At 35.4% G+C, this 21080-nt stretch overlaps 1 protein-coding gene and 1 long non-coding RNA gene across 6 annotated transcripts in view; one reads left to right on the top strand and one right to left on the bottom strand.

Annotated features, from left to right (window-relative positions):
• LOC113604534 (uncharacterized) overlaps positions 1-4571 on the top strand; it is a 41076-nt gene extending 36505 nt beyond the window's left edge. The window contains exon 3 of the long non-coding RNA XR_008297287.1: positions 4435-4571. This is a non-coding gene — a long non-coding RNA (uncharacterized LOC113604534). The remainder of the gene's footprint in view (positions 1-4434) is intronic.
• Positions 1-21080, bottom strand: part of AP3S1 (adaptor related protein complex 3 subunit sigma 1) — a 72785-nt gene that overhangs the window by 835 nt on the left and 50870 nt on the right. For 2 of the 5 annotated variants that reach the window (XM_027076871.2, XM_027076870.2), the window contains 2 exons: positions 8736-8843; positions 5605-5645 (listed from right to left, as the gene is read on the bottom strand). In XM_027076871.2, coding sequence (XP_026932672.1) covers positions 5610-5645; positions 8736-8843 — 144 coding nt within the window. In that variant the 3' untranslated portion in view covers positions 5605-5609. Of the gene's footprint in view, positions 1-286; positions 1242-5604; positions 5646-8735; positions 8844-21080 lie in introns of those variants that run through there. The other 3 variants (XM_027076869.2, XM_027076868.2, XM_053219924.1) reach the window with 2 other exon arrangements.

Here is a 21080-nt window from a genome sequence, read left to right as displayed (position 1 = left end):
CCAGATGGTAGTTGGAATTGGTATGGGATGGTTACTTTGAAATTCTAATCTATAAAGAGAAAACAGTTGACACATTAAAAAGTACAGCAAATACATGCAATGATAACAATGGAAAGATTTACATACAAATAAATTAACCTGTGCTTAGATACCACATACAATATGCAGATGAAAAAAACTACATCTTCACCTATATCCTGACTTACTGACTTATAATAGAAGCATGAGGCATATTTTACACTAGTTCCTTTTTAAACATCTCTTGCAACAACATGATGGATTTGGGTTTGTTTTTTGTTGTTATTGTTTTTTGTTTTCTTTTTGCTTTTGAAATAGCATTTATTATCAAACTGTGCTATGAAATAAAAACTGAAAGTAATAGATCATGCTTGCTTAGTTTCTTTACGTAGAGCCAACTCCTTAAAACATTTCAAAACGACAAATTTTTTTAAAATAAATTCTTGTAATTGTGGAGGCTCTTCTAAACTTTTCTAGGAAAGTTCTAAAACATTGAAAAAAAAAATCAGGCTTTTCAAGTAAAGCCTCAGTCCAAAGAGAACAGTTCTGCCTGAAAATGAGACTGCAACAAAGAGGATCTTTCCAACCCTTCGATGCATTAGAGACAATATAATGATTAAAAATACTTTGTCATGTAAAGTAGATTCAATGACATATGTTCAGTTTACAATGTACAAATTTAGAGACAGAATAGCATAAATACAAAAGGCAGTATTTCTATAAATAACTGAATTTTAAAGCTTCTAGTAGCATTAGTGTACGATATTTGGCTTTATTCTTAATAGGGAAATTTATAATCTGTGAAATAATTTTCAAAGAAAATATGCTTAAAATTTAAAAGAAAAATGCAAATGTATCATCTTTCTCAAATAGCTACAAGAGTCTTCATACTTTTGGGATTTAATTTATATTTAGATTTCATCCATTTTTATTCAGGTGATATAAGAAAGCCAACAAACACATCTGAATTCAGTGGCACACATCATCTTGCACAAAAGCAGACAATTAGGTAACAGAAACAAATCTTCCACTTTGCTTCAATTACACATATGAGACAATGTCTGTGTAATTAGAAACACTAGTTTTAAGTCCCTTTTTGAACTTTTAGGTCTTTTTCTCATATGTATTCCTACCTCTTTTGTTAATTAAAATAAGAGTAATAATAAAGCTGTTACCTGAGAAAAATCTTGACTGATACAAAATAGGCCAGTGTAAACTATTTGCTGAATAAAGGATACAAACATTGTTAAGCAATGAAATAAAAGCCATGGATTATCAAGTCAGAATTGGAAATAATAGAAAAATCAGTAAAATAATATTAATAATAGCTATGGTCCACACAGGCAATGATAAGGGTGATAGGGTGATATAAATGAAACACTCCATATCCAATTAAAAATGAATAGGGCTGGAGTATTCAATTTTTGTAAGTGAATAGAGGTTAGTTGTTTTTCATTGACCTCTACATTTATACCTACCTGAAGCAATGCAGTTAATTTGTGTACCCCCAAAAGATGTTGGAGATATGAATAAATATTGCATATTTATCCAAAAGGGTCTTTAACCTGATTATCTCAAGTTCAACGTCTAGCTACCAAAATTTAGAATGGTTTAGGACCAAAGAAGGATCCATCTTATAGGCTCTCTTCCTTTCGCCCAAAATCTGTTGTCTGCCAAGGAACAAGAATTATTTTACAGAATTACAGCCATCCTGGAGCTCGTATCTTTCTAATTAAAAACCACTTGCCACCATTTTTACTTGGATGTGTCTATACAGGGTACAAATGATGAGTAGATTATGAAAAAGTATTGATAAGATATTTGAATACAAATATTTTAAAAGGCAGGAATTATTAGAGGACTTTATTACTGAGACAGAGAGAGAAAGTAGATATGTGTGTGTGTTTTACTGGATGCTATGGTTTTAACTTTTATAAAGAGTGAAAATAATTTTTGTCAGTATTAAATGTCATTGTCAGAAAGCCTTCTTTTCCATATCACCCTGTACCATGAACAGCTCTAGACTGAACCTGAGCAAAGAAAATGAGAATAAAAATGCGTCCTGTTAAATTTCTTTAGATTAAGTCGTTTCTTTGTGACCAAAGATGGTGTCGACTGTTAGCTGCTAATGAGAATACATAAAGTCAATATAGCAATTGATTTAAATAGCATATATGTGCCAAGTTCTTATTATGTAAAACCAAAAGAAGTTTCTAAGTACAACAAACTACAATTCCTCTAAACATAAGCAGCAAGCCGTAGACATGCAAAGGATGGTAACTATTCGGAACACGCAAATGAATTAAGAGAATCAAATTATTTCTCAAGCATGTTCAACACTTTTGTGTAGTACGTGATGAATTTAAATGGTAGGAAATAATAAAAAAAATCTGTAACGTGTATTTCAATTAAGTTTTAATTAAACTAACATTTTAAGAAATCAGATTCTGCAGAATATGAAATATAAGAAAAATGTAAGTAGGACTGCTGATCAGTAAACAGATGCTTAAATGAGCTTTCAATATCTCTATATAAAAATGAAGGGCTTTAAAAAAAAAAAAAAAGACTATTCAGGTGGTCAATACCAGAAGTGCTGTAAAACAAATTTCTTTTTCAGACTTCCACGACAGTGAAGTCTGAAACATTTTTATTAAAGAAAAAAATATAAATGAGGTAATTTGCCATCAGGAGATTAGTTTGCCAACAGAGAGGTACAAAGTAAATTTTATCTTAGTTAAGATTATTTTTCCTTCAGTAACATACATTCAAAGCAACAAGATAATGTGTACTAGTTTGTTTGGTTTTTTTTGGACACTAAAATTTACAGAAATTAGGCTTACCTGACTTGTTAGTAGTGTGTACAATGTAAAATGTAAAATTAAGATACTCTGACAGCACAACATAGCTCTCTTAAAGATCTGAGATTACGCAGCTGACACAAAGCAGAAATAAAAAGAATGAAACCCTACTGGAGAAATAACTTGTTTCTGTCTATGTTATTGTACTCGAGCACCACCATGGCAGGCCGACTGCAGCGACTCCACTAACAAAAATAAATATGTGACTCCAAAGCAGTTAAGAGTATGAATTGGATGAGAGAATGAAGTACAGTATATAAAAGGATGGTCATGTTTTCTCTCCCATGGGATTAAATAAATTAACAGAATTAAGAGAAAGAAAACAAAATGAAGTCTGCAAGTATACCAAAATGAGGCCAAACAGATAGAAGACTTATACAGACATACTCTCAAAAATTTCAAGCACTTGAATCACAAAGATAGTAATGGATGGATATGATTTGTTTTTGATTTTGTTTTTAAATTGCCAGACCCAAAAATAAACAAAATATGTGCAAGCAAAAGTGAAAAAGCAGCATTGCTAAAATATATTTCAAAGGCTCCCTTCTCCTCATGCAATAAAGCAATTGACTTTCTCGAAGGGAAAAGGAAAGAATCTAGATATTTATTTCATCTAAGACATAAAATACTATCCTACCATCTTGAAATATTTTTCCCAGCTTGAAATGCCAAGTAAGATGGTAGGGGGATTAATTTGTACCTACTGAAACCTTTACCCACCCTTCCTGCTGGCAGCTGCTATATGCACATTCATAATTTTGACCTAACAGCAAAGTGAAAGAACATCAACATTAATAAACACAGTATTAAATGGTTTCAGACTCAAAATCATTAACAAAATAATGGCAGTTCTTGAATGCACGTTTTGAGCCAAATAGGAAATGTCAGTATTTTACTTTCTGAACGTAAGGTAGAATAACTTAATCTGGGATCTTGTAACAGGCTTGTTCTTTGCTTTAAAGGCAGTGCTTTAATATTACAATTAGAAACAAACAGGTTAGAAATGCTGCTAATGACAGTCCTTTAGGGAGCAAGAACTGGAACATTTTATCAAAAAGTTTTATCATAATTAGAATATTTAAAAATTTATAAACCGTCCCAATCATATAATCCGTTTTATATAATCTTCAGGTATATTTTCATTTCAAGCACAGGATTTGCCTGTGTGAGATAAATATAGCAGATTCGTGCCCAATTCGCAGATTTAACAGAACTAGTTCTGACTGTGCCAATGACCTCAGGGGGTCCTCACTGTAATTTTGTAGAAGAATAGAATAACTGCATGTCAAGGTAAGAAGCAGGGACCAACTCACAACCTGACCTTCCAACATCACTGTGTCTCAGGGCCACTTTTCTTACTCTCTGCTCTTTGAAAATAGAAACTTGATTTCAAAAGAGAAGAAATCTAATTACTAGTTCTCGTGATGGAAGTTAACAGACCCAAGCAGTTCTTGGCTAGAAAATAACAATCTGACATACATTAAAGACTAGAACGTAGAAATTGGCAGTGACGTGGATCAGTGGAGTAAATGAGACCATTATGGATTTTCTATTCCAGGGATAAAGTAATACAGATCTAAGGACCAAACGTCGTACTCCTAGCTTCATGACACAACCCTCAATCTTGGGATAAGATAAGCCACCTGTATGCTGCAGCTTCTCAAACCCATCCAGAAAGTAATAAATTCACGGCTGAAAAACAATGCCAAATTCTCAGTAGCATTTTGTGAAATCAAATTTTTTTTTCCCTCTATGGGACTCAATATAGTATTTTCACTTTGAAATTTTTTAATGGAGGCCTATAAGCATTTTGATTTTTGTACAGAAAAAGCTGTTCATCATCATTTAGATTGAAATTTCTAAAAAATTCTTTACACAGTTAATTTAGGGTGTGAAAAAATGCACACGAAATGTCAGAGAATATAGAGTTTTATGAAGCTAGGAGTCTACTGAGTCTTATTCTAATATGTTTGGGATGTCAGAAGGTTGCTATGCTGGAAAGCCATTTTATTTTGGTCAAAATATTTAATTCCAATTTTTAGAACATTTAGTGCAATTTTAGGAGACTTGTTATCTGATACTTTTTGTTGGCCACTTTTAATATGTACTTGTTAGTCAAAAACATAAAAGCAATTCTGTTAAGACTTTGGAACTGAAAACCATTATGGGGAGAGAGAAAGTACTATTTAAATCACTATTCTAAGCCTTCACTGCTTCTCACTTTGTATGCAAAACTTTAAAGGTTCATGAAGCCTTTAGTTTTCAAAGCACAGCTTCTAAAATTCAGCAGGCAATTTTATGTTAGAATTCTAATTTGAAAGATGGAGAAAAAACTAGCTGTGAGAGTTAAATTAAGATTGATTCTACCATATGATTCTCGAAATAAACTCTAAATTTTTATATAAAAGTAAACTGTCATTTCTACAAATGTAATTTGTCAGTTAAATGACGATGTTAAAAAAAAAAGAACAAAAAATTTACTTTCCTTTCACAATGCAGGCAGACAAAACACAACAAACATGACATCGATGAGATACTAGTAAAATACAGTAAGTCCAATAAAAGATGAAGAAACTACAAGGAGAAACTAGAATGGAAAATTGGCTACAGGGACTACATGGGTTCATTAACACAAAGAATTTTTGAGTCTGGCCTAAATAATTAATTGCCTTTGACATCATTTTGCTTTCCCTTTGTTAAAGTACATTTTTCTCAAAGTCAGCAATACCTTGTCTACCTGTCCTGTCTGGGAGATTGAAAGATAAAGGTCTGTAAGAGAGAAGAATGGAAAGAGCTAGAAAGATCAGGATGTTCGGAAAAAAAAGAAGACTGACTTTAAAAAAGTAGTGACTATATTCAGACCCATTTATCCCATTTATTCATCTTAAAAATAACATGAAATACGTAAAAGCTAACAAGTCTCCCGGACTCCACCCCTCTACCCCCACCCCCAGGGAGTCCTGTATTCCTCAGGCAGATTCCTGAGTGCCTCTGACAACTTCTCCCAAACCCATCAACCTCCCAGCTTAAACCTTTTCCCAGACGCCATTGTTAGTAAACCATTTTTCTGTCAAATCAGGATAGATGAAAATACATTCAGAGCATATGGTTGTTTCTACTGTCCTTAAAGATCTGGCTGATCTTCGCTTACACTGGGAACTGAGGTGGTTCACTTCCAACTGTCACTGGAAATATACTACCTTTAAGCCAAAATAATAAACTCTTCAATTTCTGACAAGGTAAAGGCACCTAGATATACCCATGTTGCATCTCAAGAGGTTTAACCTTAAATATACCTAGGCTGATTTCTAAAAGATAAATGATATTCTAAATATCACTTAAATTAATCTTAAAAATGATACCCCTCAGGTCTTTTCATCAACCATGATATTCTGGAATTTGATTCTTTCTTGGCAAGTGTTTGCTTGCATTTTAACTAAAAGTTAGTAAGAATCAGATAAAAAAAAGCTTATAGTGTGTCCTCAAATAATTCTGGATGATTCTATAATCATTCATATATTTGGTATAAATGCCCAGTTAAGAGAAACAGGGAAATGGAACCCATATGAAAACTTCCGACATTTCAATGTGTCTGGAATAAAGGTGGTAGTCTTCAAAACATACGTATGAAAACTACAGAAAAATTACACCAAGTCAACATTATTTTTCTGAAAATATGATCAGGACTAAATGGCCTCACTTGAATTCAAAATCCTACTTTAAAACATTAGCAGACATCACATCTAGAGATATACTTGATAAAAAACAATGTTGTGGTTTATTCCCAGATTTTCTTTTTCTCCTAATTTGTACCAGATAACAGCAGATTGTGCGAGTTAAAAGATGATCAGTGGATGAAAAATATCAGTACTTTTTTCACCAGTACTTAAAACCATTTTAAATAGAAATGGTTCTGTGAAAAGACTTTTTTGTAAGTTACAGTATTCTTATAATGATTTCCATTGAAAATGTAAATTTTGTATTTTACTGCTTTTCACAGATAAGAAAAACTGCCTCATTAACAAAGTTGTACTGGACAATCAGAAAACAAATATCCATTATGCAATTATAATAGGTCCTTCAAGACTTCTGTCAGTATTATAAACAGCAAACCAAGGCCAAAAAAAAAAAAAAAAAAAGGAGGACACCATCCATGAAAAGAAGTTAAAGAAATACCTGGAATGTGAATATTCCAGACAAAAGGTCAATATATTTTTACAGATAATCACACAGAAATCATCAATTACCACATTTCCATTCATTTCTGACAGATTATTAATGGATTGTGTCACTGTCTCTTGGCATTTAAAATCTATATCCACACATTTTTGTAAAGCAAGTTTTAACAGATTACATAAATTTCAAGTTATCACTTAAGACTTTACAGCTCAGAGGTTATAGTAAATCTCTTACTATACTAAACAATAAGACAAACCAACTATAGTCAATAATATTCTGGCTCTTTACCTTGTCCTAAAACAAAGCTTTCTGTATTAATCTAGTTTGTTTTCCCTTTTCAAAAACCAGTATTTTAAAAATGGCCATAGAACACACAGCCTATACATAGTCATTGAAAAGAATCCTAATTTTAAGCTCTTCACCATTAGAAGTATCTCTTTTGGGCAATCATAGGGATGGTAAATTGAGATAAAGAGAAATCCAGAGCTATTGGAAAACACTGGAAAATGTTCAACAAAGCTTCAACTATTTCTAATTCTCAGATGCTGGATTTATCCATCATCCAATGTTTCATTCTATTCCAATGAGCATAGCATTATTATGTTAAACTGATCCTTTAAAGTACCAACAAGATAAAAACTCTTTAGAACTCACCTGTTGTAAATTAATGCTAGCATATTTTTAATACCTTGCTGCTTTTATAGTAATATTTACTTTAAAACAACCAAACACCTGAACTTGAACTAATAATTATAAATATACAATTTGTTTTTCTAATCTGAGTTATGACTATAAATATCAAAGGTAGCAAATACAGTGTTGAATGAGATATCAAGACTATTCATCTTTCTAAACTTCCACTATTATAACAAGAAACAACCAAAATCGTGTGAACTTGAGTGGCTCAGCTACAGTACCTGTTATTGATATTCAGTACTTGAGGAAAGAATCACTAAAATTCTCAAGCAGGACTGTATACAATGCTAAAGTGCTGGTTGATTCTCATGCACCTAATCTAACAGAACAAAGTTAGGCACGTATGACTAACCAAATCTTTCTCATCTAGAATGCAGTAAAAGCCATGAATGCATGTATCAGTGTACAAAATATGTGCCTTAGCCAACTTGTAAGTGACCTCTGAGAAGGATCCAGAATTAAGCAATTAAGGCAATGAATTTTTTTCAGTGTTCACTCAGGCTTGCTAAGCCCCAACTGAAACCATAACAAATGAAATGCTCTATTCCTCATGAGAATCCCATTTCCTCTCCTCTCCTGTCCCAGAAATAGTTCTGTGACACTAGATTTATAAGTCTTTAAAAATATCAGTTCTTGGATTTCCTTGATAATTACTAAATTAGGTTTTGTAGGGCAAATTCTGATTTCATTATTTGAATATCTAATCTCTTTAATTTTCAAGCAACAAGAATCTGAACTGTTTATTACCCAAGGCAGTTAGTTACAACTGTGACTAAAAGAGAATAGACAACACTATCAGGTGGATAATAGTCACAGAACATTGAACATACTAAGATATGCATATTCCATTTTTTATAACCTGAAGAAGCCTCTCAGCTGTCCTTAAAGGGTGATACTGAAGGACAAACGGTGAAAGCTACACATCATGCATAATTCGTGATCATGCTTTCTACCTTCATTACCTAGAGCACTTTCCATTCTTACCTCAGACTTCTCCAGTTTATTCTGGGCGTCAATTTGTGTAACGATCTCATTCATGTTGGTCTCCAACACCATCCCCCCCATCACCATTTCTGCAAGAATATTGTGAACCTAAAGGAAAAAATAATACATGGCCGTAAGGAAAACTCACTACAAAAATGTTTCATGATTCCAGTACTTTTTGTTTCAAAACTGCTGTGGCTATTTTATAAGTATGAAATGTAAAAAACAACAACAACAAATAATAACTTGGGGGGTGCCTGGGTGGCTCAGTCGGTTAAGCATCCAACTCTTGATTTAAAAAAAAAGAAAGAAGGGGCACCTGGGTGGCTCAGTCGGTTAAGCGTCCGACTTCAGCTCAGGTCATGATCTCACGGTCCGCGAGTTCGAGCCCCGCGTTGGGCTCTGTGCTGACAGCTCAGAGCCTGGAGCCCGTTTCAGATTCTGTGTCTCCCTCTCTCTCTGCCCCTCCCCTGTTCATGCTCTGTGTCTCTCTGTCTCAAAAATAAATAAACATTAAAAAAAATTTTTTTTAAATAAAAAATTAAAAAATTAAAAAAAGAAATAAATAAAATTGAATAATATATATTTAACCAAAAGAAGTTTTTTTTTTAAATAAAATTACTTTATAATACCTTTTAGGTCCTATGCTACATACTCTGCCTGAATTATTCTTATGATAACCCTATGAGGTGTCTATACTGTTTTTATCTCTATTTTACAGATAAGGTAGTAGTTACACATGTATGAAAGGGCATACAAGTAATAAGTGGTAGAGTCAGTATTTATACCAGTCTAATTTCAGAGTCTCCATTCTTTTTTTTTTTTAAGTTTATTTTTGAGAGAGAGAGAGAGAGAGAGAGAGAGAGCAGGGGAGGGGCAGAGAGAGCGGGAGATACAGAATCTGGAGCAGGGTCCAGCCTCCGAGCTGTCAGCACGCAGTTCAACACGGGGCTTGAACCCACAGACCATGAGATCATGACCTGAGCTGAAGTCGGATGCTTAACCAACTCAGTCACCCAGATGCCCCTATATTATTTCTCATTCTTTTATAAGACGGTATACAAATGTATTCATGATTTTTAAATCCTATCATTATTTACTAATTTTCCATTTTGGAAAGATGGATACCTGATGTACAATTCTTGAAGAAAGAATTAGAGAAATCACTTTTCCTACAAACAAAACAAAACCAGAAGTCACAACTGTTTTAACTACTAGGGCTAACTAACATTACTTCTGACTGCTACCTCTTCTGCAACTAGATACCATTTATTAAAACTATGTTTTGGTGTTGCATTTAACAGTATCTAATTTAATTCTCATATTAACTTTTGTTACAGTTGAGAGAATAAACCAGCTTCCTCAAGACACATAAACTAATACGTAGCAAACAAACAATTCAAACCTAAGTCCCAATCCTTGCTTTCTTCTGTTAACAAGAATACATGAAACTGACACACCAAATTAATTTTTAGCCATATTCTATGAAGATTCAATTAAGGCCAAGAAGGTGATTAGGTGATAAAATATAATGTCCTCACAATAGCTAACAGGTACTATCCAGAGGAAAAGTATTCAGAAAGAAAAGCCATGGCCAGCAAAAGATTCATTAAAACTTCTGTTTTAACAGAATTTCCCCTCTTCTTTTTATTATTTTTTTTTAAGTTTATTTATTTTGAGAGACAGAACAGAAGCAGGGGAAGGGCAGGGAGAGAGAGGGCAGAGAATCCCAAGTGGCTCCATGGTGTCAGTGCAGAGCCCGACATGGGGCTCGAACTCACCAACCGTAAGATTGTGACCTGAGCCAAAATCAAGAGTCATATGTTTAACCAAGTGAGCCACCCGGGTGCCCCTCCCTCTTCTTTTTAAAACAAATTCTCATGAGAAAGCACAAACTGTAGTGCTGATAAAAGTGTAGCAACTCCACCAACCTGACTTTGCTCAGGCTTTCTGGGGGGGCTCACCCCTACATACACTTACTCCTGCCTTTCCAGAAACATCTCAGAAGCACAAGCAGATTAGTAGAAATTGTCGATTTCGGTATTATAGAAATGTCTACCAAGTTTAAAGGTATCAAAATATGAGAAGCCCGCAAATGTGGGTCATACCCAAGAAATTCTAAGAATGTATGATAATTTAATAAGGTCTAGGATGTAAATCTGTCCTCAAAGTAAAAATAACTCCTATGAAAGCAAATTCAGAAATCCAGAGAAAATAAATAAACAAGAGCCTGTGAGCTAAATCCTTAAACACAATGTCACTTATTAGAAATATAGTAAGTGCCTAAAGAATGTATTCTAGGTAAGGAGGTACTATGTGTATAAGTCCCAGGAGATTAACCATATGGGAATGAGAAGTATTAATTGGGAGGCCAGTTCAGTATTTTCAAGGTTATGGTTTTCAAGTAAGGTATGGAGGGATCACTTAGAAACTGTCCAGCGACCGAAAACTTCCACGTTTCAAGAATTGATTGGGAGGAATTTCTGGCAGACTTAGTAAGAGAAAGAAGATGATAAAAGCTTTAGCTTAGCTTTAACACATACGGATGACAGATTCCAGTATTTTGTCTTTAAATTTTACTTGAAACAGACTTAATGGAAATAAAAGGGTGACAATATGCTTGAAACATAGCTCATCTACTGAAATCCTTTGATGTTCACCTATAAGAGTTCGATAGGTTTTTATCCCCTTTTCCTGAATATTTATAGGTATTTAAGTGTTTTTAAAAGTAGCAAATACCACATTAATGATGCATTTTTGCTTTTTTGTTTGGATTTAACTATATATACCCTATCTATCCAACCGCATAGCTTCTTATGGACATAAACCAGAATTTCTAATTTCATTTTAATTTTTTTAAATCACAATATAAGGAAATTGTTAAAAGTTCAAGCTATACCGAAACTTAAGTATGAACAGTAACAGTCTCCACCACCCTCAACCTCTGTAGGTCCCTCTATCCAAAGATAGTCACAGTTAATTGCATCTTATACAGGTTTCTCCCACTTCCCGCAAAGTTTCCTTTGAGTCCTTTCACTTTTACAAAAGACCTATGCTCATATCTGTTTTTGTTAACTGCAAGAAATCCAAAGAGAATTTTCAACTTCTATGAAATGGTACTGCTTCAGTGCTTTAAGCCACTTTGGCTTATGAAGTGGTTTATAGGAACACTCTACTTTTTGGATAGCAAGGGAAAACCTGTACACCCTTCTTGAAAACTTTTTATGCATATACTTGTTATATGTGTGTAAATCTAAGTCTAATTTATACAATCATATAATATACATTATAATCACAGTTCTGCAAGAGAATAAGGAATGGACTTAAAGAGGCACTAGGGAATTAAGGATGTGAGTTAAGAAAATAATAAAAGATAGTAATAAAATAATAAAAGATAATAATAAAAGATACAGATATATGTGCAAGAATGATCAAGCAACTTTGTTGGAAAAACCAAAACTGTAAAATGGTAAATCTATACCATTTTTTTAAAAATTGTATTCAAATTCCAGTTAGTGTAATATTAATTCCAGGTGTATAATACAGTGATTCAACACTTCCAGACGTCACCAGGTGCTCATCACAACACATACACTCCTTAATCCCGGTCCCCTATTTAACCCATCCCCCCACCCCCGCCCCTCTGGTAACCATCAGTTTGTTCTCTAGAGTTAAGAGTCTGTTTCTTTTTTTTTTTTTTTTTTTTTTTAATTTTTTTTTTTCCAACGTTTATTTATTTTTGGGACAGAGAGAGACAGAGCATGAACGGGGGAGGGGCAGAGAGAGAGGGAGACACAGAATCAGAAACAGGCTCCAGGCTCTGAGCCATCAGCCCAGAGGCCGACGTGGGGCTCGAACTCACAGACCGCAAGATCGTGACCTGGCTGAAGTCAGACGCTTAACCGACTGCGCCACCCAGGCGCCCCAAGAGTCTGTTTCTTGGAAATCTACCCTGTTAATGAGAGACATCTACAGATTCCTTAGTAATACAGATTATTAAATGGAAAGATGGATGGGATAGAATAATACCTATAATATGATCCCACTGAGGTTTACAAGAAAATTACATGTACACACCTACTTGGATATACCCAGAAAATGCCTGGAAAGACATGCAAATACTTTTTATCCATTTACCTACTGAAGGACATCTTGGTTGCTTCCAAGTTTTGGCAATTATGAAATAAGCTGCTATACGCATATGTGTTAGGGTTTTTTTGTGGACTTAAGTTTGCAACCCCTTTGGGTAAACACCAAGGGGCATGACTGCTGGATTGTATGGTATGAACATGTTTAGTTTTCTCAGAAACCACCATGCTGTCTTCCAAAGTGGCTTTCCCATTTTGCATTCCCACCAGCAATAAATGAGAGAGTTCTTTATCACCACTAGGTGCTGTCAGTGTTCAGGATTTGGGCCATTCTAATAACAGGTGTATAGTGGTATTTCACTGTGGCTTTAATTTTCTGCAAATATTTTTAAAGGATAGTAGTTACCTACAGAGTGGAAATGGAGGACTGAGGAAGAATAGAGACTTGTCTTTCGCTTTATAGTTTTTGTTTATTTGTTCTGAAAACTTTTAGCATGTGCATATACTAAAACAAAAACGAACAAACAAAAGCTTGCTAAAAATAAAAGAGTGTCACATAGTAATTCAGAGAAATAATATTAAAGGTTATAGCCATGCACATATTTAGGTCAATTTAAGAGGCAGCCCAAAGGTGTTGGATATTTGTAAGTGATAAGAGAAGCGTGTCACTTTTTCCATGCGTTTAAATAGTAAAAATTCTATCTCATTGTAAGTGTCAGTGCAGAACTTGGAGACTTTTGCTTAAAACTACTTTAACTTATTTAAGATTAAATGTTCCCTAGGGGCGCCTGGGTGGCTCAGTGGGTTAAGTGTCCGACGTTGGCTCAGGTCATGATCTCACGGTTCATGCGTTCGAGCCCCGTATCGGGCTCTCTGCTGTCAGTGCAGAGGCCGCTTCAGATCCTCTGTCCCCTCTTCTTCTATCCCTCCCCCAATCATACTCTCTCAAAAATAAACAAACACTAAAAAATACATAAATAGTCTCTATATTATTATTATTTATAAAGTATAATGTACATTGTGGGTATCTAATGAATGTTACACACAAATTTTCTTCAAAATTATTTATCTCAATTATCTTAAAACTCAAAAGTTGAAGAACAAGCCATGTGTTTTTCTTTAGCAATTTTTACCACTCCATCAGTAAACCATGTTTATTAAATATTTTCTTAAGTGTTGATTTAAATCCCAGTTAATATACAGTGTAATATTAATTTCAGGTGTACAAGTTAGTGATTCAGCACTTCCACACATTACCCGGTGCTTCTCACACATTTATTAAATATTTATGTAAAGAGTTCACTGACAGCAGCATCCTGGTTTGAGGAAAGTGCACATAATCACTGGAGACTAAAATGAAGATTAAATCAAACACATTTCACTTGTAACAGTTCCCAGCCCTCCACCGGATGGAGTGAAGCATGTAACAAAAGATGACAAAAGGAAAGGAGGTCCAGTTATACAGATTCCTTTCTACAGACTGTCACTTGTTTGCAGAGTATCAAAGTTACTTGCTCTAACTTCTGTTAGAAATGAAGTCCTCTGCACCAAGTATTTTTCACTTTGCATTAACATTTGATGATAGGGGTGGTCAAGTAAAATACGGCAGATCATTCTGTTTAATTCTTCACCTAAGAATAAAGCGGATATGTACGTATTGACGGGAGACTCTAAAGACACATGAAGTTAATAAAGCAAGGCACAGAAACACTGTGTAAAATAAAAACCAACCTGATCACTCACTAGACCAAGAGAACTATGCCTATCTTTGAAAATAGATAGGAAAAAACTATGGAAGCCTACCTAGCCAAACTAGGAAGAGAAATGACTGTAGGGAAACAGCGTGGGATGAGGTTGAGTGGATATGAGGAAGGGGACAAGAAAAGAAGAACTTTAATGTTTAAGCATATAGTCTTTAGTATTGTTGGGCTTGTTTCTAAAGAAAGGGAAGTATTATTCATGTAATTTTAAAATAATAAAATAGTTTGCTATACATAACCCTGTAATGTTCTTTAATAGTTTTATGTCTGTCAGAGAAACAGAGACACAGACAGGTGTCTGCTCAAAAACGACAAGCTACAGGAAGACAAGGATAAGAGCACCGTCTTCTCATCACCCTGCAGAGGGTTAAGGGCTCAATAAATATATATATTTTTAATGTGTTTTGCAAGGAACATCTCCTCCTTCTCTCGCTTGAGGCAAAAGGAAACCGAACAGGAGTTTTAAAAGTATGGATGGAGGGGGAGTAAAGCAGAGTTACTGGTCTACTCTAAAAACTGTAATACTGTAAGTCATGACTTTTTAACTATTATGACAGAATAGCCAATTATGATGAAATGACCGATTTTAAATTGTTAGAAAATTTCAATTTATGTACTTCTGTGGGTCATACTGTTGTTACTGATTTGATAATAAAACTTAAATACATACATTTGCTAATAAAAATTTTAAACACTAAAGTAATCTATTAACACCTGTATTTGTAATTCTAACTGTTGTAAATAGATCACGCTTCATATTTTGGTATTTCTTCAAATCTAAGCTACAACTGATTATTTAAAAAACCATTATGTTACATACTACTGAAAAGGAAAAACACTGCCAATTAAATTATGACAAGCTGTAGAATATAACATGCATCCCAATCTCAAAAGTGTTAAAATGTGAGAGAAATCTGCAATTTTAGAGGCAACGAAATATGGTATTTTCTCCTCAATTTTAGCCCCATGAGGGTTGCTAAATAAAATAAAAGCTACAACGAAAAAATTTAAGTAAAAAAATGAATGTTTTGGGGGTTTACTGGTGTACTGTCAACATTAGAAAAACGTTTAATTCTGGATGTATTTTGAAAGTAAATGCATTAGGGTTTCCTGATTAACTGGATCTATGATAGAGAAAGAGATTTATTAGAAATGATTCTAAGTTAAAGAGAAAAAAAAAAGCTTAGCTTCAGAGATATACCCTCTCAAAATGGATTTATCACAATTTAATTAAATCTAAAAATATTTTTTTAAGTTTTTATTTATTTTGAGAAAGAGGGAGGGAGAGAGAGAGCAAGTGGGGGAGGGGCAGAGAAAGAAAGAGAGAGAGAATCCCAAGCAGGCTCCATGCTGTTAGCGCAGAGCCCAATGTGGGGGTTCGATCCCACGACCGTGAGATCATGACCTCAGCCCAAGTCAAGAATCGGATGCTCAACCAACTGCGTCTCTCAGGCACCCCAATTTAAAAGTTATTTTAAGGGGTTCCTGGATGGCTCAGTCGGTTAAGCGTCTGACTTCAGCTCAGGTCATGACCTTGTGGTCCATGAGTTTGAGGCCCGCATTGGGCTCTGTGCTGACAGCTCAGAGCCAGGAGCCTGCTTCGGATTCTGTGTCTCCCCCTCTCTCTGCCCCTCCCCCGCTCATGCTCTGTCTCTCCCTCTCCCCTTCAAAAAATAAATAAACATTAAAAAAAAAAAAAATGAAAGAAGTGACTAGGGGCGCCTGGGTAGCTCAGTTGGTTAAGTGTCTGACTTTGGCTCAGGTCATGATCTGACTGTTCCTGAGTTTGAGTTCTGAGTCAGGCTCTGTGCTGACAGCTCAGAGCCTGGAGCCTGCTTCAGCCTCTCTACCCCTCCCCCCTTCTGTCTCTGTTTCTCTCAAAAATAAACATTAAGAAAATAAATAAATAAAAATAAAAGTATTTTTAAATTTTGCTATAATTATTCTCCAACAGGCTGACATACCAAAGTGTTATACAAATCAAAACTTACAGTTGATGTTATTAACCTTACGAAAGTATTTGCTGGGGCACCCGGGGGGTTCAGTAGGTTGAGTGTCCGACTCTTGATTTCAGCTCAGGTAGTGAGATTGAGTGCCACACTGGGCTCTGTGCTGAGCGTGGAGCCTGCTTGGTATTGTCTCTTTCCCTCATGTTCTACGCCTCCCCTGCTCACATGCATGTTCTCTCTCTCTCTCTCTCTCTCTCTCACACACACACAAAATAAACATTCAAAAAAAAAATAAAGTATTTGCTAAGAAAATAATCAGTTTTATAGTCATCTGGTTAATATTATCCTGAGATTGAGTCAGTTAAGCAGATGCTGTTGCTAAATAATATATCCTCCCCCAAATTACTGATGTCTTTCATACTATGTTATCATAATGACTTATCATTATAACATATCAATCTAACATATATCATGTTATAAAACAACATTCTAAAGTATGACAATTTGGGAAATAATTCTGAAAGGAATTAGGAGTATATTTTGTTAGCCTATCAAAATTTTGGTACAATTTTCAAGACAAAAGTAGAAATGAAAAGCATGTAACTTATTAATAATAATGAAGACATTTGTTAACTGCCGACCAATTAACAAATGGAAAGCAACAGGGATATAGTAATTCAAAGTAACGGATAAGAGTAAACCTATTTTGGTACATGATGCATGTTATACTAACACTGAATATTTCAAAATCTGAAAATTCAAAATATTCAAGTCTGAAAAACTGGAAAGCTGTTCTACTTTCTGTTCTATATTCTGGGCTGAATATCAAGATATCCTTTTTAAAAACTGCTTATTATAAAAGTCAGAGCTGCTCATTAAAAGATCTTAAACTATTCCAACTGCCTTTTCCCCCCTTCCTGGCTTATGTTTTCTTGGCGACTTGTATTTTAATGCTACAAACTCTTTTCATATTAATTCCACAAGTACTTTAACAGTCAATGTTCTTTTACCCTCACCCACACATTTGCAACTTTCTTTGTTCTTCTTCCTTCTATAACTCACTCCTGATATCTGACACTTCCTTCTGTGTCAAGTACCTTCTTTTAGAATTTCTTTTGAGAAAGGCTTGAAGCAAACTCCCTCATTAGTTTTCTTTGACAAAGTCTTTATTTTATTTTCTTGTAAGATATTTTTGCCAGCTTTAGAATTACAGTTGGACAGCTATTTTCTCAATACATCGCCTTCTAACTTCTGTGACTGCCGTTGAGAAGTCATTTCCCAATTTAACCGCTGCTCTTGTGAAGGTAATGTTTATTTCTGGATGATTTTAAGAGCTCTTTCTCTGTTCTTCAACTGTACTATAATTAGTCTAAATGTAGATTTATTTTTATTTATTCTACTTGTGATTCTTTAACGTGTGGATTGGTATCTTTCCTCAATTCTGGCAAATTCCCATAATTTCAGATGTTATGAAATAAATAAGAACTTATTCTTCTGAAACCGAGAATAAGTGTCCGTTAGACCTTTCCTGCTCTATCTTCCCTGACCTATAAACTGTCTTCCATATTTTCACTCTTTCTTAAGAAGTTTTTTATGCTGCATTTTGGACAACGTGTTCTATTTTTCCATTTACTCAGATATGTGTAATCTACCTTTATATACCCATCCACTGAAATTTTTAAATTTGACAGTTCTGCCTCTTCTAGAAATTCTATGGAGTTGTTTTTCAATCATCTAGACTCTTTTTTGTAATACTTTATTCATTACAAATTTTATCAGAATTGACTTTCTAACAACTCGCTCAGTTGATGGGATAGGGGCTGGTGGGTCTGGGGCCAACCTTTTGGCTGGTGCTGGCAGGGAAGAGTGGAGACTGGCATGTCTGGAGTTTAGCTTTCCAACAGCCCGGCCAGGAATTTGGTTACAGAAAGGAAGAATTGAGCAAGTAAGTAAATGCATAATAAATAATGGGAATACTAAGTATGAGAATAATCGGCATAATCTTTCACTGTCAGAGTAGCAAGTTGCAAATACAGAAAAGGAGAAGGCTGGAATAAATTCTGTAGCGTTGCACTAGACTCTGAGGCATTAAGAACTCAGTGATTTTTGATATACATAAATATTTAGAAATAGGTTAGGGTGCATGTGTGCGTGCACACATACCTACATCTATTTCCCTGCTTGGTTCAGAGAACCAGGAGTTACATGATGCCAAGACTGTCATTTCTAAATATCACTGTCCCCTAAAAGGAACCAGCGTTCCTTGAAGAAATAGGTGACTCAAGGGCTGGACAGAAAACATGCTCTCTCCATAGAAAAGGCCTAGAAACAATGACCAGCCTTATAATTATGAGCACCTCCAGACTGTGGTTTCCATACACCATTTCCCACTAAAAGGAATCAGGGCTCCTACATGCAATGGCTGACAATATGTCTTTAGGAAGAAATGAAGAAAGCGAGTCTAACATCTAGTTGTGCCAGAACACAAAACAGCTATCAGAGTCCATGGAGAGGAGGGAACGGCAAAAGGACCCAGAAGACGACCTGAAGAGGCTCCCATGGGTCAAGAAAGGTCAATCTGAGCATCCAAAAAAGTAATATCTCCAGTGGATTAAAACAAATGAATTCTGGGGCGCCTGGGTGGCTCAGTCGGTTAAGCGTCCAACTTTGGCTCAGGTCGTGATCTTGCAGGCTGTGAGTTCGAGCCCTGCGTCGGGCTCTGTGCGGACAGCTCAGAGCCTGGAGCCTGTTTCAGATTCTGTGTCTCCCTCTCTCTGCCCCTCCTCAAAAATAAATAAACGTTAGAAAAAAATAAATAAAAAAATAAAACAAATTCTGTTCAAAGTCCTACGTTACAGGGTACTGAAAGAAAGAAAGAAAGAAAGAAAGAAAGAAAGAAAGAAAGAAAGAAAGAAAGAAAGAAAGACAGACAATCATTTTTGGTGGGTATTAGGGAACCAAATGGTTATGAAAACTGGTCAAGAATTTACCTGCCTTTCCTATACAAACTGTACCTTTTAAACCCATCATCTCTGTCTTTTAATTCATTTAGTTCACACTTAGTGTACTAAATACCCACTTTAAAATTTCATTTAAGTTACTTTCATTTTTCATCACAAAGTTGGTTGGTTTGATCAAATTTTACTTATATTCTCCCCCTCCTCTTTTAAACCAAAGATTCTACTGTTTATAATAATGATTATGATTTCTTTCTATTTTCTCTTAATCAAATAAATGACTTTACTATTACTTGTAAAACCTTCCTATGTGAGCGAGAAACTGTTTCAGATCAGAACGTCTTGGTGTGTGTGTGTGTGCCATCTTTAGTCTTCACATCCAGACCAATTCTGGGTAGCGGGGGGCTATCTCTACCTCAGGGTGTCTACAATGTTAGTTTATGTGGCTGATACAGAAATAAGTACTTAAAGATTCATAATAAGATACAATGAAGACAGTAAAGGAAAAGACACTAGCTTAAGGGCTGGGCATTGGGCCACATGGAAAGTGGTATACTGAGGCTAGAAAATGAGTGATCGATGTATGCAGTAGCAAAACATTTGGTAAAGCTATCACCTGTGACACTTTGAAAAGCAGATAAATTTGCCCACGAAAGCTCTTCTCTCTGACATAGAAACTGACGATGCTCCGGACAGTGACAGCTTTGTTACCGTGGATCCCAGAATTAAGGTATATGGACAAGATAAACATACTGCATGAATGAGAGGTATTCTGCTATTTCTTAAACTGTAGCATAAACTAGCCCATCCCGATTGAAAACAGAGGGGTAATCTTTACAACTTCCCCCTTTCACTGAACCAGCTGTGGTCCAAAAGGAGGCTGAGGGCTGCGTGCAAAATTTTGTACCTGCCCCTAAGAAAAAATGAGCTGAGCTGGTTAGGAGATCCCTGGCTGGGGAAGGTCCAGGGCTGCTTAAGAGTTGAAAACAATCCTACATTCATAGAAGGGCTCAAAACAAGACTAGCATTGTTTTAGACAGAGAAGGGAGGGATAGGAAAGGTCCTGCTATCCTGAAGCTTTTATCTCACTGCACTGAAAAAAATTAAAACAAGAGCTTAGCCCAGAAAGAACAGATCTAGTTAATTTTGGCAGGTTCTAAAATAGTGATACGGGGCGCCTGGGTGGCGCAGTCGGTTAAGCGTCCGACTTCAGCCAGGTCACGATCTCGCGGTCCGTGAGTTCGAGCCCCGCGTCAGGCTCTGGGCTGATGGCTCAGAGCCTGGAGCCTGTTTCCGATTCTGTGTCTCCCTCTCTCTCTGTCCCTCCCCCGTTCATGCTCTGTCTCTCTCTGTCCCAAAAATAAATAAACGTTGAAAAAAAATAAAATAAAAAAAAAAAAAATAAAATAAAATAAAATAAAATAAAATAGTGATACACTGTTGTACAAAGGTATAGGCTACACATACTATATACTGCAGGATTCCATTTTTGTTGGTCTTAAAGACGTATTTGTTGGGGCGCCTGGGTGGCTTAGTCGGTTAAGCGGCCAACTTTGGCTCAGGTCATGATCTCGCGGTTCGTGAGTTCAAG

The sequence above is a fragment of the Acinonyx jubatus genome, chromosome A1 (assembly GCF_027475565.1).
Source record: "Acinonyx jubatus isolate Ajub_Pintada_27869175 chromosome A1, VMU_Ajub_asm_v1.0, whole genome shotgun sequence".
Taxonomy (NCBI): Eukaryota; Metazoa; Chordata; class Mammalia; order Carnivora; family Felidae; genus Acinonyx; species Acinonyx jubatus.
This window is presented reverse-complemented; position numbering and strand designations above follow the sequence as displayed.